Source organism: Stegodyphus dumicola, chromosome X1 (assembly GCF_044657685.1).
Source record: "Stegodyphus dumicola isolate Sdum_Otavi_A_Nest chromosome X1, ASM4465768v1".
In the NCBI taxonomy this organism is placed as follows: domain Eukaryota; kingdom Metazoa; phylum Arthropoda; class Arachnida; order Araneae; family Eresidae; genus Stegodyphus; species Stegodyphus dumicola.
The window spans coordinates 62911555-62931878 of NC_140780.1; the positions used below are offsets into that span (position 1 = coordinate 62911555).

The 20324-nt window shown below is 31.6% G+C and overlaps 1 protein-coding gene across 4 annotated transcripts in view; it reads right to left on the reverse strand.

Annotated features, from left to right (window-relative positions):
• Positions 1-20324, reverse strand: part of Ask1 (apoptotic signal-regulating kinase 1) — a 259398-nt gene that overhangs the window by 121055 nt on the left and 118019 nt on the right. For all 4 annotated transcript variants that reach the window (XM_035377348.2, XM_085807445.1, XM_035377341.2 and 1 more), the window contains 5 exons: positions 17496-17665; positions 14077-14260; positions 12346-12479; positions 10194-10321; positions 9938-10041 (listed from right to left, as the gene is read on the reverse strand). In XM_035377348.2, the coding sequence (XP_035233239.2) occupies positions 9938-10041; positions 10194-10321; positions 12346-12479; positions 14077-14260; positions 17496-17665 (720 nt within the window). The remainder of the gene's footprint in view (positions 1-9937; positions 10042-10193; positions 10322-12345; positions 12480-14076; positions 14261-17495; positions 17666-20324) is intronic.

A 20324-nucleotide genomic window follows, 5' to 3' on the forward strand; every position in this document is an offset into this window, starting at 1 on the left:
AATTACGTTTATTTCCTATGAGATACAACATCCATTTCCATTACTCCTTTTAAAAACATCATTTATGACAAATTTTGTTATATCTATGATTCAAAGAATATTTGTGAAAATAAAAACGGATTATTTTGCTAAAGTCTGTAAGCGGCTATTGACCTTGAAAAAACCTCAGATCGCATAAATTTACGAGTGTTAGAGAAAAAACTCAAACAGGATGTTGGGGTATTTAATTTCTGAATTTAAGTAAAAAGAACTGTTTTTTTGCATACCACCGGTTGAGAATTGCTCACTTAAACAATTTTAAAGTGCATTAAGAAGCTGATGCAATTACGATTAGCATGCTTTAAATTTTAATAATTTCAAACAAATGTCAATCCACAGACAACAAAATTTTTTCTGTTAAAATTAAAGCATTGTCTTGAGTATGCCTTCTCAAGACACTGCATAATGTTTCTAGAAAGAGTTACGGAAACTGTTCTAGAAATTATTGTTATATTTGGTATGGTGGAATACTCAAACTTCAGTAATATCAAAGGTTAAGATAGGCTACTTTAAACATTGTAGGATGCATTTTATTACCTATGCCATTTCCTCATAAAATTTTTATACTGTAAGGAGATAATGTACTAAGAAAATTCCTATCTTGGTTTCCAGAGAAACACATCAAAGGTCAGCAAGTTCTGCTTGAGATTCCTAGTAATTACCCAACTTTTGCTAGACTTGAGAAATCTACAAGTGGGTCTGAAGAGTAAGCAACTGATCTGCAAACCTTTAATGAACTACCTTCTCTCTTGAAGCTCTAAAACATCTTTAGACTTTTCTTGAGGATATACCATGGAGGTAGGAAGTAAGAAGGAGAGGCCCTAACTGTTTTTCTCCATACACTGCTTTGAAGCACTGGCGATCCCTTCATGGTGACCAAAAGATCAAAGGTTTTGACATGATCGGATGTAAATATTTTGTAATTAGATCGTAAATATACATATAAATGTATATATTTCTTTCCCTACAGTATTTCAGAGTCCTAAGTATGTGAAAAGAATACATTTTCAAACAACAATTCATTCTGATCGGAATTATATGTTATACTTTTCACAAAACAGTTTAATTTGAATGAAATATTTTCACAAGTTTTCGTTAATTACATTAGAAAAAAATTAAGGTAATTCGATTTTATTCAGTTAAGGACTACAAAAATTAAGATCAAAGTTTATTGTATTATTAAAATTGAAACCATGCATTATTTCTTTTCTACTGATAGAAAAATGTAAGTCCATTTATAGTTAATACTCTATCTATGGATCTAGAACCATACTACAGATTTCGCCATTCATTAATTGAATGGTGATTTCATTGTCATCACAATGAAAACCTTCTTTTATATCATCTTTATTTAACACCGCTTTTCCACATGTCTTAACAAAATCCGTTATTATAAAATTTCACCTCTGTTTTGCGATATCCGAAAACCTTTAAAATTTGCGGCTATCATCATCAAATTTAGCTATACTTCACTATACACATTTGGCTATGCATCATGAGCTTGGCGACTATTGACAAGTTATTTTGTTAAATTTTATCTTGCTTCTATCGCACACCGAGACAATTAACCCTGAATTGTATTAGTTTAGTTATTTATTCTACTTATGTCTATTTCTTGCACATGCTTATCAGAGTTCAGAATAAATAAATTTCCACATACACTTAAGCCTTATTGAGGGCCGGCACTAGATATCTTACCGCCTGATGCAGTCTCTGTGGGTCCTAAATTCTGCGACCTGGTGCCGCCGTACGAGCCCTGGCGCTGGTTCTGGGTTTATGCGAATCACAAATCAGTTATTCTTAATTCAAATAGCCCTAAATGTAATCTTTTAGGTCTATGAGTATCATCAAAAAAATCTATTTTTTGCATATGGAAAGAAATGTTTGTTAAATTTTCCCTCATCAACATTTTTAGCGTATTTAACTTAAATCTGTTATCATCGCCAAGCATAATGTCAACATAAAATGTTACGATATTCCATTATTGTTCAATTACTAACATAAAAAAAAACTGTTTCTGCATCGCTAGATGAGTCATTACTCAAGTTGTCATAGGTTGATAAACATGCAGTAATGAAAGGAAAGTATAATAAATAATGATTCGCCAGGTTTTCGTCAGATCAATGATGTATCTATGTGGAACGTTTTGGTTTGAGATGAGTGCCAAGCAGATATGCAGTGACGGAGCCAAATTACTGATCATGCAAATTTATGCTAAAATGATTGTTTCTTCAATAACAAGGTTTTTTTTTTATTGTCAAAGTGAAATTAAGAATCGGGACTCTCCACGTGTTTTATTATGCACGGAGGGGGGGGGGGGGAGAATCAAATGCACATGCATAAAGCCTACGAGAAGAACTTTGTTGTTGGTTTTGAGGGCCGGATTTTAGATCATTCCAGATAATAGACCTCTGGATTTCGGACTTTGTATTGAATTTATAAGCATTATAAATTTAGATACATTTAACAATTAGATTTCTTTTATTTAAAACATTTTGGCGTTTGGAACATAAAATAAAAGTAACGAATACTCTATCAACGGTTTAAACGTACCGTAAGGTATTTTTAATTTTTTAAGCATAACATTTTTGCTAAAATCTATATTTTTGTAGTTTAACAGCTTAGAATTTTATAAAAACAAATTCATAATAAAAACAACTGTTGTTAGTTATAAAAAATTAACCAAGATGCAATTTTTGCATAAATGTGACTAAATTATACAAATTGCTATTATCCATCACACAATGGATGTTTCTTTTATGTGGAAGTGTCCTGTTTTTCGATTTGTATGGAACTGTCATGTGTCGAAATACCAGATGGTTATAATTAAACTTCCCCTATAAACAGCATCCTACAGAGCAAAGGGATGAATGGAATGCAATGAAATTTTGTATATGGGCTATACATGAGATGTGCTCACGGAATTTCGAAAAATAAATTTTAGTACTAAAATGGCCACCAGAGCGTGCCTTCTCGGGAAAAACAGAAGGTGAGTCAGTTGTAGGAGAAAAAAGTCAAGATTTGCATGCTTGGGAAGAAGAGGAAGCCGGTGTTTCTGGCTGTACTAATAATGATGGTCTCTTTAAATGAATTTGCGTTATTGGTGAGGCTGTTTTGCGAAAACAAGGGGAATGCTTCTACTGCAGTTCATGAATTTCGTCGTAGAAAGAACCTACGGCGTGGACTAGTGTCTACTAAAGTTATCCAGGCCATGATTAAGAGATTTGAAGACACAGGGAAATTTGGAGTTCAATTTGGAAGAGGCTGTAAATATGTCACACTGGTACTTGTTGATGCCATCAAGAGGCACAGTCACAGACATCAGAGTTTGGGGACAGTAGCGTGCGTGCAGTTTCTCGACAGACAGGCTATTCTTACAGCACCGTCCGAAAAGTATTCAGAAACATAATGCACTACTTTTGATACAAGATCCGCCATACCCAGGAGCTGCTTGATAGTCTATGTCTCTTATTCGCGGTCAGTTTTCTGAACAGAATGGCTGCTGACCAATCTGCATTTGCTAGATTGCCCATGTGGTATAAGTTGGCTATGTGCCAATACTCGAAGTCTGCCACTACATTTTTAGAACACAGATTCTCTAAGCGTTTATTGATAAGATCTTTTCAAAACTATTTGTATTGATAAAAATTTTTCATGATAGTCTGCATATCACTGCTCATCATTTAACCCATTAACGTCAGAAATTTTTTATTTAACTGATATTTAATTTTTAGACATATACACCATGTCCACAAATCTTGTTGACTGGCAATTTTTTTTTATGGTTCATAGATTTATTGTTCCAGGTACAAATACATTTCAAAATATACAAAAATTAATATTTTACCATTTTTTAATCGAAAAATATGAATTTTATACGAATTAGGAAATTTAACTTCCTAATTCGTATAAAATTCATATTCTAACTGGAAGATTTCATATTCTAACTTAATTCTAACTGGAAGAAATACATTCTTCCAGTTCTTACACAAAGGGAAATTTCGTACTCATCATGCAAAATAAAACACAAAAAGGGTAACTCCTATACAACAAAAACTCACCAAGATATTTGACATCACATTCAAGGGCTGTACACAAACTGAAGAATGGAATGTTTGCAATTGTATGGAACCAAAATAAAATATTCATTTAGGAAAAGGTTCCTGACATTAAAAGAATAAAAGATTAGATAGAACATTTCTATGCATATTACTGAAAAACATATTGATGCACACAATTTTTGTTCTAAATTCAGATCTTATTCAAAGAATTTGTATTCCAGAAAGTATAGGCAGGCTTCAGTATTGGTAGATAGCTAACCTGTAATATTATTTTCATTAATTAAAAACGAAAAAAAAAATATTTGTAATTTAATGACTTTTTGTATAATTACCAGGTTACGATTTTAAAGTAATAAAATTTTTAGTAGCAAATTTAAAGTAATGAAAATGCTAATAGTATATTTTTAGACTCATGCCAATTATAAGTTACTTGCATAAGAATTCTTTTGGTATGTCAAATGTAACAAAATTATAAATGAGACACTATTAAGTCATGAAAGGTCATCGAACTGCATTTAAGAGGAAAAATCAAACTCAAGTTATTCTAATTTATTTATTAAACCCCTTAATGCAATTTGAAAATGATGCCAACATTTCCAGATTTTGAATTTAAATATGTCTGTCTATTTGATCATATGCAAAGTCAAATATTTTGTGTTTTATTGTTGATAACAAGTCCTACATTCCAATTTACTCAGAAAACTTGTGAACAGTATGCCCTTCCATCTTCTGGCAAAATCTCTACATTGCTTCACTTAATGTGTGAGCTTTGACCAAACAATCATGGATAACCGAGTTGAAATTTAAAAAAAAAAAAAAAAAAAAAAAAAAAAGAAGCATGTCTAAACTTTAGAGATTTCAATTTTCCTGAACTTTTCTAACAAATTCCTTTACAAAACTTTCAGCTGTTTCACACACTGCAATCAATTTTTGAGATAGATTACTTCACAGTTAAATTCTCAAGTGTAGAACAATAAATAAGATAGCAAGAGCAATGAATGAGTAAAAAATTAATTTTTGGCAAGAGTAATTAATGTCATCATACAGCTATACAGCCTTTCCATGATGTGTTTTATAGGCATACCATTTGCTAGATTGCCCATGTGATACAAAAGTAATTGTACCATATAGACAATCTAGCAAATATCCACTGAGTTGCTGGGCACAGACAAAGACCTGCTCAGTTGGGCTATTAGGTTGTAGGGTGGATGTTGTGAAAGCCTAGTTGACACTACAGTTGTTTGCATATCTGGAAAGTCAAAATGGAACAGCAAATCTTTTTTTTTTGTGTGTGTGGGGGGGAATCTTCATTTACACACTAGACTGCATTGCCTTTATCTGATACTACCATTAACTGTTCTGTACAAAGAAAAAAGTAATAAAAGAAGGGATAAATGATGGAAAGAAATTTTAATTAAAAAACATGTTTGCAAAAAAAATCAAAGTGTAAAGAGCTTTCTATTCACTAACGGAATTACTTTCAAAGTAAATTTTATAGTATTAATTAAGATAAAAAATGGAACTAAATAAATGCATTGCTTATTATAAATAATAAATAAGCACCCAGTAATATGGTTTTCCTTAAATTGAATCCCTATGCCGATTCTCCACGTGTGCACCTATATGTAATACACTAACAGCAGATTACAAGAAATGTCACAAGGGCCGATCCTAGAGCAGGGACAAGATGGAGCACAGCATGTGGCAGCCAAATTTAAGGGCAGCAAAAGGATTATCAAACATTATTTTTCTGCAAAAAAGGGTGGTCAATTGAAATTTACATTTGCACAGTCTATGATCTACAATCGGCACTGCGTGCCAGCATCGAAACTTTGGATTCATTACAAGGAAATTTCTCTATTCTTTAACCTCTTGATGGCAGGTTTTTCATTTTTAACGCTTTCTACTGTTTTTAAAAATCCATCCTTATTTGTCCCCAAGGTTAATAAGCTTGCTCATTGTGTGAAATGTAAAGAAATCAGTTACAAGGTGCCATTAAGTGGAACACAACATCTAAAAAGTTGTGCACAAATAAATACTTTAAATAAGGTAATAATATAAACCCCAAATTAATTTTAAAAGAGAACAGAACATACAACCAAAAACAATGATTTACCTAAAACAAAAAATTGCAATTTCACAGTCCATATTTATTATAAAAAGGAAGTAATAACGTATGTGCAGAAAATACGAAATAGCTTCACTAATACACGAAATTCACTTCTTGTATAAAAATATTTAAAATACGATGTACTTTTGTTCAAAAGTTCATTTGCATATTTATATAAGGAAAGGTTGCAATATTATAAAAAAAAAGTATCACATTTAAAAGAATTTGTTTTCTGGGTAACTGCTGTAAGAGTTCATAGTTTTGGTATACATGATGCAATTTTTACCGTTAATAAATTTAAATGGAAAAAAGAAATATACAATATTCCAGATCAAATTTGGATAGCATATTTGATAGGGGTAAAGCACAATAGGGCTATATTCCTAAATGGACGAATGTCTTTGAGGAAGACTTTCTTCCTTTCTTTTTTAATTATTCCACTTGTATTCAAGTTATACATGAGAAAAACCATCAAGTAACCAGGCTATTTACCAGGATTTGAGTCCTGGCCAAACTACTAGAGCTCACCACGTTATCTTCACCACTGATGAGCTCAACATTATTATTGAACTTCACTCACTATGTCTGGTTTAAACTACCATAAAAGAAGAAGTTTTAAAATGCAACAACAAATTTATGGAACAGAGCTATGATTCCTTGGATCTTATGCAAAGCACAAAGCATAATTTAAAAATCTACATTAACAATAAATTTTTAAAGTGCACTCTCAGCAAAATTTTAAACCATAAATTCATGACTTTTACTGGTGGGAAAGAGCAAAATTACAGCTTCATTTGAAAGGAATTTTGTAAACAGCAATTAAAAAAAAATTTAAGAACCATATTACTTAGAAACATATCATCCCACAAGAATATATTTCATAGGAAAACTTAAAATTCCTTATCACCTGCAATTTAAACTCTTTTGAGACTAATCATAAGTATGCCAATAATGAATTTGTTGGGTTGTACTTTGTATGATAACATAATCAGTTTCTTCAGACTCTAGTGCATATACCTGTCTTTTTCTTCAAAGTGCTGTGTTTAAAGATGATTCATTTTCATCACAACTTTCTGAACCAGTCTATGCTAGTCATTAAAAAGTTAACAAATTTCCATCTATCTATGCATTATCCAAATTTCCATAAAAAGAAAGCTCAATGGAAGTATGTTCCAAATGGACTAAATAAGCTTTCCTATTTTGAATAATTTTTATCTTGAAAATATTTTGAGAAAAGATTACCTTTTCTTCTCCTCCGCTACCAACAAAAAGATTCTGAGGTCATGAAAAGCAATGAAATTATTATTAAAATTCTTAGCAAATTCAAATGGAAAACATCACTTCCTACAATTATGATTTAATCTTTTGTCACTCAGAGAAACCTATGAAAAGCTTATCTCACTCTCTAAGATATATTTTAATAGCATTAAAATATTTTTATGACATTAAACTCTTTTAATTCACTTAGTGATATATTAATGACATCATTGTAATTAATATTTTTCACAAAACTGAGTTACAAGGAAGTAAACTTTAATCCTTAAAATTTAACAAATACAACATCTGTAACAATAATGCAGATTATCTGAATATCGGCATTAACTTTTTTACATCTCACATTAACTGATGACAGTTTTTTCAAATTTAAAATCAAACATTTTTAAAATGCACCATACACAGTTACATACTAGCATAAAATTATGCAAGGAAATAATCTTGATGATGATAAAAAGATAATAATGGCAAAAGTAGCCAACTCTAATTAAAAAAAAGGAATCAAAGACAATAAATTTTTTAAAAAAATTAATAAAAAGTATCAAATACAATAAGGCTCTTTAGATAAATATTTTTGCACTCTACAATATTCAATTTTCTTATCCCATCCTTAAGTGGAGAATCAGTGATACAAAGGGTAAGATATACTTTCATCTTTCTCATATTCTCCTCTACACATACCTCACTAAATTAATCTGAGAAGGATTGTGCCAGACGTCTTTACCAGATAATACCAACACCATCTTCATCATATACACTGCCTTCAAAAAGTTAAGTAACAGCATGTTTTTCAAAATTCACCACTGCAAAAATGTCAGCAACACTTAAATTCACAGTTTATATTCATGATAGCGATGAAATTTAAGAAAATATATGCAAAAACAATAGCTACAACTTTTATTTTGTAAAAATGAATACTTATCTAAGAGTTGGAGAAAAAAATATAAAAATTGTAAGTTTTGTTCACAAGTGTTGAACTTTAATTGCTATTAGCAATTTTCTTGACAACATCCAGGAGAGTTCATTAATGTCCAGGAGAAGTTGTTTATTCGACTCGTTGAGGTAGTGGACGATCAGGTTGATGCAAATGGGGATTTCTCAAGCTGATGCTGCTACATGTCTCAATCTCTCTCGCAGTGTAGTCCAGCAATTATGGATTCTGTGTCCGGAAGACATATTCCAGGCAGATCAAGACTTACAATACATGTGGGAGACCATTATTTATTTCTTTTGGCCTGAAGGAGGAGCAAAATTTCTGTGCCCGAGCTCATGGCAGATCATTTAGTGGTCACAAGAACAAGAATCTCAGCTACTACAGTCTGCACGATACAGGTCTGTATGTTAGATGAGCAGTTGTTTGTATCCCCTTTACCTGAGGACACAGAAGCATCCGTTTATTTTACGACAGGAGAACACACCGCTCGAACTACTCAACAATGGCCTTCTGTTTTCTTCACAGATGAGTCCAGGTTCATATGAGAGAGTGAGAAAGGTCATCAGCTGATCTGGAAGAAACAACACACCAGATACAACCAGTCCCACATTGAGAAATGGCACACTTACAAAGGTGGTGGAATAATGGTTTGAGCTGGGATTCCTCACATTGGTCACACTGACTCAAGAAGGAACATTGACTGGTTTGAGATATCAAAATGAGATCCTTAATCAATACATCTGCCCATATACCGCTGCTAATGGTCCTGGATTTCTTCTGATGGATGACAATGCACGACCACATCGAGCTCATGTTTGTAAAGAATATCTTGAGGGTCATGGTACAGAGCAGGTGGAATGACCACCTCATTCCTCAGACTTGAATCCAATAGAACCTCTTCGGGATTATCTTGAGAGGCAGGTTGCTGCTTTAAGGCTCCTCTAAGTTGTTAGATGAGTTTGAACAAGGATTACTCCATGTCTGATGTTGCTTCCTATTTCACCGACCGACAACTTAATTGACAGGATGGAAAGTTGCTGCCGCCAATGTATTGCAGCTAACGATGAATACATTCCTTATAAAAACCCATTTTTTTTTGTAATGTTACCCCCATATTTTCCTTGAAAAACTGTGATGTACTGTTTCTCCAAGACTGGATTTCTCTGCCAAGAATGCAATTTCCTGTTGTAATTCATGTTTATGTTAATCTTAAGAAGCTTTCTACATCACATTCATTAAAGAACTGTTTAATGAACATACCATCTAAATTTTTTCTTTCTATGTTGCTTCATTCTCAAATTAGACACCAAAAACCTGCTGTTACCTAACTTTTGGAGGATAGTGTATTATGACCAGCTAAGCAAACATTTAATATTTTTCAAATCACAATAATTTTTATAATCACACTATAAAACTGCATTGTGTGCATCTTCTTTCCAAAACATAAATAAAACACAAATTTGCTTCTCAAATTTATAACTTAAAGAAAAGAAATTATAAAGACTTCCTTGATCATACCAAATATTTCAGGCCTTTTAGTATTTGTTTGGTATAATATGATATTGTTACTTCATTGTCTTTCAGCGGCCCCCATATATTCTGCAATAATTGAGATAAACTTCCTAAGAAATATAAAAAGCAATAAACACATCAGACAACTGAGTTTTTTAGGTTACTTTATTAACTGCTACATTACTGGTAATATTAACAAAAACTGAGGCGAGTGATTAGCCTAAATTTAAAAACAGCAAAAAAGCATTAATTAGTAACATACCACCAGGGACTCTTTCCATGAATATTTTAAAGTAGCCATCTTCACTTATTGATCCTAGGTACTGTACAATATTCCGATGTCTCAACTCAGAATGAAGTTTAATTTCTTCATGAAGAGGTTGAACAACCCTAAAATGTTAAAAAAGAAGTAAGAACCATTAAATCAAATTTTAAAATATTAGTTGAATTCTGATACATTCTTTGCATTATAAACTAGAATTACTGAGGAGAGGAAATCACCTTTACATATAATCACAACTGGAACAATAAATGAAATATGACATCATAAACTTAATACTGAATTCAATGTATAAAAACTGATGCACTTTAAATCCAATTCTAATGGCTTTTAGCAGAGTTAAATGAAAGGTAAGTAGTCACATAATCCTAGGACAATCTAATTTATTGTTTCCTTACTTTGGATAACATCCTCATCCTAGTCATTAATACTGGTCACAATTTACACATGAAATTAAGATCTCAAGAGTTATTTACGAAATTAACTAAGCAAATGTTGGTAACAATTGCATATATTTCTCAAATCTTGTGTCATTGGAGATCTAAGAAGTACTTCTGATTTCACAAACTGCACTAATGGGATGATGGAATTTCTTTATGGGCACCAAATTATTTAAAGGCACTATATTTCTTTCCCTTTGAAAAAGAGCAAGATAGCCTAAGAGGAGTAAATACCTTTCAAAGCTTTACAATTGCTTCACATTTTGCTAAAACATGATGAAAAAATATTTCCATTCTGTTTCAGTTGTTAGGTGATTTGAATATGGCAAAGCATGAGAAGGTTCGTACACTGATTTGGTAGAATTTACTTAACTGTTGATCAAGTTTTATGGAATGGCCCATCAATCTTCCCAACAGGCACTTTTCAGATCCTGGAGGGATCGATAAGCATTAGGCATAATGCAGTTCAGCATCATAAGACAGCCCATATATTTCAATTAAATTCAAGTCTAATAAAACATTTCTTTCAATGATGCCTTGTTTTTTTGGACTAATATTTTCTCACACAAAAGACAAAGTTTGTTTTACAAAGTGACATAATTTCTTGTTTGGTTAAAAAGTCCCATTGTTCAAATTCTGCAATTGTTGCATCCAGAGTTCCCATTTAATCATGAATCAAAGTTCTTACATTTACAGCAACCTCTCTATCTCTTTCTTCAGTTATCGGTAGCAATATTTTCTCGATTTAGGACCATACTACGAATTTTGTTGTCTGTTGGTTGACTGATTACAGGGCTATTATCATTGAAATGGAAAACTTCTTTACATCATCATTTAAAATATCACTTCTCCATATTTCTTCTCAAATTAACTGGAAAATTTTGCATTTGTTTGCAATATCCATAAAACTTCAAATTTGCAGCTATCACCATTAAAGCTTAGCTAGCATCCAATGTATACTATTGGCAATGTAGCATAAGACTAGATGCTAGAGACATGTTTTCTGCTAAATTTTGTCTTGCTGCTATGGCATGCTGAGGAACTTAAAGGTTAAATTGTATCAGTTTTGTTGTTTATTATCCTTACATCTATTTCTTGCACCTGCTTAAGGCTTATGTGAGTTCTGAATAAATAAACACCTACATATATTTAAGGCTTATCCAGGGTTAGTGCTAGAAATTTTGCTGCCTGAAACAACTTCTATGGCCAATGACAAACTGCCCACCATTAGTAACTGACATCACTAATAGAAAAGCAATTCTTGCAACAGTACTTTGAATTTATCGAAAAGCTTTCTCAGAAATGCTCAAGCTGTTTATGATAATGATTTGTGTCATATTAAGATAATTTGTAACAAAACATTGTCTATGAAAGAGCATATGCCCATATATTTTTGGTGGAAACAACACATCAGCTTTTTCCACCAATTTAAAAAGAGCTGCAGCATTTAATCAAGCATTTCACTACAGTTTTTTTAGACATCGGAAAGAGCTGAAAAGCACATATACTTTTATAGATATATTCTTGCATCTTAAAATAGTCATAAACTACCCAACTAATATTTCATTATAACATCAAGAAATAAACACACTTTAAAAATATTAAATTGCACTATAGCGAGAAAAATGACTTAATTATAAAAAATTAAGATCTTAAAAAAAAGGTTGGTGCATAACAAATTAACTAATGCATACCCTATATCACGTTCAGGAATTTCTTTTATTGCAATTTGTACTTGGGTTGTCAAATCTCGTGCAGCATATACAATTCCATATGTGCCTCTTCCCAATACAATTCGCTTCTTTTGATTATCAAGCTCATATTCATACTACCAAGAAATTTTTAATACATGAGATTAAAGATGACTTAAAAAAACAGGTATATAAGATAACTCAAATACAGCATTAATAATATTAGTCAAAGTTATTATATACTTCTTGTAAGGTTTTATTTCAGTTAATGAATTATCCTATTATTTTGGCTGTTCTAGAGTTTGGCATTTGTCAACTTCCACCAGAATGCAAATTAATTTAAAGTATAAATAAGAGTTAGTTCTGAAGATGATCTAACAACATTTGGCAGCTTAGGCTGACTGCTTACCTCTTTGTGAGTCATTGGTCAGGAGGAGTCAAAATCAGGCTTTGCTGATATTGTATTGTGAATTACATTCAATTTGGTTTGTGCTTGGAAGCTGTTATTCTACCCATAAGTTTTCAGAGTTTTGTTTTTATTGATTTCAATTTGTGTAACCCTGAAGTCAATGTTAAGAGATGTTTTTATTTTGGATTTTACTTTGATCATAATACTTTCACCTAGAAAGTCAGATGAGACAAAAATTCATCCAACACTCTTTTATAATTACTTTGATGAGCTCTTACTTCATGCTTGATGGCATGCCTATATATATTCAAATGAACAGGCAAACATTTACAATAAACTGCAGTTCATATCAGTTTAAAAATATTTTTTTTTCAAAGATTAGTCTTGCTTCAAGTAAAAAAATTAGAGTAAAATATAATAAAATATTTTCAGTTTAGCAACATTAAATACAACATTATACACAATTCCGTATATTCCTCTTCTCAATAACAATTTGCTTCTTTTGATTATCACGCTCATATTCATACTACCAAGAAATTTTTAATAAATATGATTAAATATGACTTAAAGAAACACAGGTATACAAGATAACTCAAATACAGCATTAATAATATTAGTAAAGTTATATACTTCTTGTGAGGTTTTATTTCAGTTAATGAATTATCCTGTTATTTTGGTTGCTCTGTAGTTTGACTTTTGTCAACTTCCACCAGAATGCAAATTAATTTAAAGTATAAATAAGAGTTAGTTCCGAAGATTATCTAACAACATTTGGCAGCTTAGACTGACTGCTTACTTCTTTGTGAGTCATTGGTCAAGAGGAGTAAAAAATCAGGATTTGCTGATATTGCAAAGTACATTCAATTTAGTTTGTGCTTGGAAGCTGTTATTCTACCCATAAGTTTTCAGAGTTTTGTTTTTATTGATTTCAATTTGTGTAACCCTGAAGTCAGAATGTTAAGAGATATTTTTATTTTGGATTTTAATTTGATCATAATACTTTCACCTAGAAAGTCAGATGAAACAAAAATTCATCCAACAATCTTTTATAATTACTTTGATGAGCTCGTACTTCATATTTGATGGCATGCCTATATATATTTAAATGAACAGACAACATTTACAATAAACTGCAGTTCATAAATATTTTTTTCAAAGATCAGTCTTGCAAGTAACAAAATTAAAGTAAAATATAATGATATATTTTCAGTTTAGCACCATTAAATAAACAGAACTTAATCAATAACTTCAGTATTCTCCTTGTTTTACAGTTCTGGGTGCAACAATAAAAGGGCTGTTAAATGATGCCAATAAATACAACTTACTTTTATAACACCAGTATTGATATCAGTATTTAGATCAGTAATTATGCCTTCCTGATCTGCAGTCATTTCTAAGAGCAAGTCATAAAACCTTTTTCTCATTTCTTCTGATGGAAAAAACATTTGAAAATCATCAGAATTTTGATGAACATATAGGAAAAGGCACCGTTCATCACGTTTGTAAAGACTGTAAAAGAAAATTATAACTACATTAAATGCAAAGTTTTAAAAATATCAATATAATAGATTTTCATTACTGTATTCATGCATTTAGATATAGTTGGTTCTTAGATTAACATGAAGGAATTCCTAACATGAAGGAATTCCTAAATGAAATAACGATAACACAAATTAGAGGAAGACAAAATTCTTTCATGCAGATCAAGTTCAGCATTCAATAAGCAGCTTCTAATCTAATACTCATGATAACCAATGTTCATCAGATCTCATCAGTTCTGCAGAACTTTTCTAGCATAAATCATGCAGCAATGAAAACACCTGCAATGATAAATCTTTCTACTCACTTTAGAAATCTAACCATCATACATAAATGTGGAGAACTCTTGGTAAATGCTGTGTGACTAGGCATTTGCCAGCTGTGAAATTGGTTTACAATGCAGATATACAGTACAGAGTTTGAGATCTAGACTCTTTGGGACCTTGGTGATTCGGGAATTTTTTGGATTTTAGACCACCAGTTTAAATCTAGTAAGATCACATGCAGAAGTTACAAAATTAAAAGTCTGAAAAAGTTGTTTGCGAAATAATGAGGAATTTATGACCTTAATGGAATCAAATTTATGAAAAAAGCATTTATTCTTTTCCTTCATTAAACATTTCTTTTTGCACGTTTTTTTTTAAATTGCTTTCTTTTTTTTATTTTTGTGTCTCAGTGGTTTTTCTTTAATTTTATAGAGAGACAAAATTTCTTGTTCAGTTGCCAAGTTTTGTAATTACTGCGTCAGAATTCCAAATAGATTGTCATCTTCATTTTATTACCATTTCTTTACATTTCTTCCCAAATTGCATTAATAGGAAAAATCTGTTTTTTTGTTTGCAATATCTGAAAGCCATCAAATTCATGGCTATCATCATAAAACTTACTGAGCATTCATTATAATCCATTGACAATGCATCATGAGATTAGCGATTAAAGACATAATGTTCTATTAAAATTTTTCTTACTCCTATCGCATGCTGAGAAAGTTAAATTAGCTTTGTTGTTTATTATATTTACGTCTATTTCCTGCATGTGCTTAAAAATTAGAGTAAAATATAATGAAATATTTTCCGTTTAGCAACATTAAATAAACAGAACTTAATCAAAAACTCCAGTATTCTTCTTGTTTTACAGTTGTGTGTGTAAAAATAAAAAGGCTGTTAAATGATGCCAATAAATATCTAAGATGATCTAGAATGTCTATCCTTTCACAGGTGATTTTAATTTTTTAAAAACCTCAAAGCACATGATACCAAATCTTGATAGTAGGGAGCACTATATAATATTGGTGATTTGATGTTTCTGAGGGCACTCTATAATATTGATTGATGATTTGATGTTTCTGAAAAACATTTACATAAAATGTGATAGATGAAATCATCAGTTGCCCACAGCTGCAGACATTTCTGTTAAAGTATGAGTCTAAGTACATCTCTCAAAGAACAATGAGATGAAATTCCTTACTGATTGTCTGGACAAGAGTGCACTTATGATGGCTACTAAGTTCACAATCAAAATACACTGAACATGGCCTTGATAACATAACACCATTTACTGGCCTTCTTCATGCATAGAGAAATAGCAAATTTCAATTCAGAAGACGAAGATTTTATTTCTGTGCAACAGACCTCAGGTCTTCTGCTGTTTATATCAGCTCTCTTCGATTTTTACATATGCTATCTGATTATGACTTTTTAAAAAAATTTCAACAAATTATGGTGTAGTTATGATCTGTTTACAGATATGTAGTTCTTTGGTAATGTCAAGCAAATCAGCAACAATTTCTGTGTTTCTTTTAATGTAATCACAGAATTGTGGAACTTATTTTGTCACCACACATTTCTTGCTGTGATCCTTTATAAAATAGTACCACACTGTAGATTTTTTTCTTTTGGTTCACGAACATTGAGAAAGCAGATCACTTTTAACAGATTCTGTGATAAATTTGAAGCATCTGTACCACATCTCTGTTTGCACAGAACCCACTGCATCACATCCCTGAGACCTTTTGAATCATCCAATACTATAATAATTTCATGTTCCAATTTAAAGCAAAATGTAGCATATATTCTCTACTACACTCATTCTGTCGTGAGTGCAATAGCCACACAGAACATGCCCTTATTAATTGATGTCTAATGCAAAACTGGTGAATTCAACATATATGCATCATTGTGAACACACCCATTCTCACTGCCAGTGAAGTTACATTAATACAGCACAGACCATTTTAACTATATTAATAATAGCTGACATTTTTCCTGACAGAAGTTCTAAAAGCATACACATTCATATATTGTACTGGTCTAACTCTCAGAACAAGGGAGACTTAGTGGTACCTACAAATATATTTTTCAAACTCTTCTAACCTCCCTATGAGTAAAGTGATCCTTTATTTGTCTGCAGTAGCTTAGTTAAATAAGTGCATATCATGGAAGATGATTAGCAGCTTCTAATCTCATTCAAGCACAAACCATGAATGTTTAATAGGTTTACAGTTTGGGAGTCTCAGAAGACCACAAGCCATTGTGGAAGATTCATTGCATTGTTCCTCTGATGGTAGTTGTATGAAACTGATGACAAAGTCTGTTGTTCTATTGATGGACAGCAGAGTGATCCGGCTAGTGCTGTAAATCAATGAAGAAAGTTATTTAGCAAGTCCCAAGAGTTTTCTATTAACTAGCAAGTCTCCACAATTTTCTACTCATTTTTTCCCAATGACTTTAGATCAGTCAAGGAAAAGCTTCCTGGACCAGCATACTTCCTCCTTCAGGCTGTTTAACTTAAAATGTATAATTAGGGACTACCAAAAAGCACAACAGATTTTAAAACAACAGACAAACTCCAGACGATCATCCATCATTATTTGAAAGTGTACTATTGACAGTCCATGGATCCCACACTGTGGTAATATATGAAAGGGGGCTACTAATTGGATTTCATTTATTGTGTAAAACTGATCACAAACCATTATGCAAACACATATCTTATAAATAATTTTAACTGAGGGCTTTCCAAATAGTAGGCCAGACTACAAAACTCATTAAGACAAAATCACATTGGATGGGGGGGGGGAGAAAAGAAATCTGAACTCCCATAATGTAAAAATAGTATTAATCATTAATATTTTAAACAAATGAATCACAATTTTAATATGGAAATATGTACTTGAACTAAACTTGATAATAAATAAAATAGTTACCTTACACTTTTTAATGCAGAAGCAGGAAACTCCCACTCATGTAGTTTTCTACATATACCTTTTAAAGCTTCTAAACATAAATTTACAATATGTACAGACTTTTCTTCTGCACCCATATTTACAGTCACATAACTAGGCATGTACACTTTCCCTGGGTCAAGGATCAGGATCTGAAAAAACGAATTACTAAAGTACTCCGGAAATGAGTAACACCCCAGAACATTCACAAATACAAACTTCAATACAGCAAACCCAGTTTATGAAGAATGAAATTTTTGTTTATATCCATTTCTTATACATTTAACATTATTTAAAATGGCTACAACAAACTTTTAAATGTGTCAAAAACTGAATAATGAAACATCTTTCTTTTGTAATTTCATATTTTCGCCAGAATTTCTGAAAGTTTTAGTGACAAATTACTAACCCTTACATGATGCATCTAATCATGTTAGAATAGAGGATAACACATTTATTTTTGTATTCTTTTCATGTTCATCTTGATCTTTCTGTGTTTTATATAAAATGCAGTCTAATAACTAGTTCATGGAGAACCAGAACATATAATAAGCATATCATGTCTACAACCACTGAGCAAAAGAACTTGATTAAATTCTCTGATTCAGCTGTCAGGTAGCCCTGTTCAAGGCCTGATGTGCTTTTTAATAAATGGAATGTTTTTATCTTTAATGGTTTCTTTTGTTTCAATACTTAAAAAACTATCCAAGTTCTCTCTTTTGAATGGATGGTTTTGCATTCTTGAAATCTTTTGCAAGATTCATGATTTTTTTATATGGTGTAGAGTCATTAGGTCATTTTAAAGCAAGCGACATGAAAAATGAGCAGCCCTTGCTGGGACTCAAATCTAGACCTCTTAAACATGCACTGAACATGCTACCATTACACCATGAAGGCATGAGAAAGAAGAGAGAAAATACCTTACAATGGATACTACACCTTTGTTTTTGAAACATAAATTTTCTTGGACAAATGAATGCACATTCACTGGACATTGGATACAACCAATTAGTGATCAATAATCTCCACTATCAATATTTTTAGAAAGCTGAAATTTCACACATTCTTTTATGAAACTCTTCACTCTGCACTGCGAAAATTTTCAGTATCAAAAATTCATCTGGTTGCCAATCAGTAAACTATAGTGTTCTGCATTGCAGGTAGGTAAGATGAGTATTATTAAAAAAATACACAACAGATGTAGACAAATCAGTAACTGTTGAGAATCCGGCTTATAAAAATCTATAACTGGTACTGTGTGGAAAAATCTAAACCAAAAATGATGAAGATCAAGACATTATAGAAGGACTGCTGATCTTGTTCACCACTAACGAAGCTGCAACTGCCATTGTGCTAATTATATATGTGTATTTTAGATGGAAATGTGTAATTGGAAGGATGGTTTAAATCGTGACTTTTAAGCTAAGGAAATTATCATGCAAAACTATTAATAAATAGTAAACCTGAACAACAATAAAAAAGAAATTCAACACTTGCATGAAATAATAACAGTAATTAACCCTTAAAATGATATTTTTAAAAATTAGAGTTATTCACTTGTTTCAAGAGATGTGACAATATTAGAAAGTTTTCCTGCAATTCACCAGTTAATTTTCATGCTTTGTGAGATAAAGCATTCCCCTCCTTACCAGATATGATATAGCAAAATACACTTTTAGTGAATTCCTTATAGTGGCAGTTTAACCATATAAGTAGTTATCTGATATTTGTGAATGTAGCTAATTACATTTGCATAATTCCATATCAATATCCACTTACAATATTAGATTTTGAAACTAGCTGGCACTATAAAATTTATTCAAACCTAAATAATCTCCCACCTACCAAAAATAAATTGAACACAAATGTATAAAATATCTAAGAATTAAATATGAACTTTAAAAGTACTTAAATGCCTCCTATGAAACACACTGAGATAACAACACTGTCCTAACGATAAAAGCAATTTGAAAAACAAAGCAAGAACTTTTATTTTATAAAGAATATGAAAAATCATATATAATAAATTAATGAGAAAAGTAAACATAAAAACAGAGGATATGTACTCAAAATTCTGGTATTTAAAATAAGGTGACAAGAATTTCATTAACCTCCTAAAACCTGGCCAAAATTCTCATAATATAGCGACTGACCTTCAGACTGGTGCGATCCGAAACATAGAATAATATTCATTACAATTAGATTTTGAGATGAACTTGCAGCAATAATAAAGTTTTAAATAACAACAACAAAGCTTTAAAGCTGCTTTTTTCCTTAATTTTGTTATTGTAATATAAAAAAGAAAACCAGATACATATTGGTTGCATTTGGTTATTTAACTTTAACAAATATTACACTGGGCTATCATGCAAAAGAGGTATAGCTTTAAAGAAAAATTTCTTTGTAAAATTGGCTTTTGTTTATACAGTACAAAGCCCATAATCCGGATGTCCATTATCCGGAATGATCTATAATCCGGACCTCAAAGACACAAACTTACGCACGTGCATAAAGAATTTACACACGCACATTTGATGTGCATGTCAGCTACGCATGCGTGTAAAGCCATTTAAGTGTTTACACATGTGCACTTCTGATAGTGAAGAAAGTGACAGAGAGGTTATTGAAAACGAAAAAATTTTGATTAACAAGTTAGTCTGTATTCTTGACACAGCAATTACACAACTTGAACGGTGGAACTTTGTAACTGAACAAGAAATTATGTCTGTTTATAGAATTAAAGAGAAAGTATTAGCACAAAAAATTAAGCAACTCAAACAACTTACATTGAAAGAAATATTCAATAAAGTA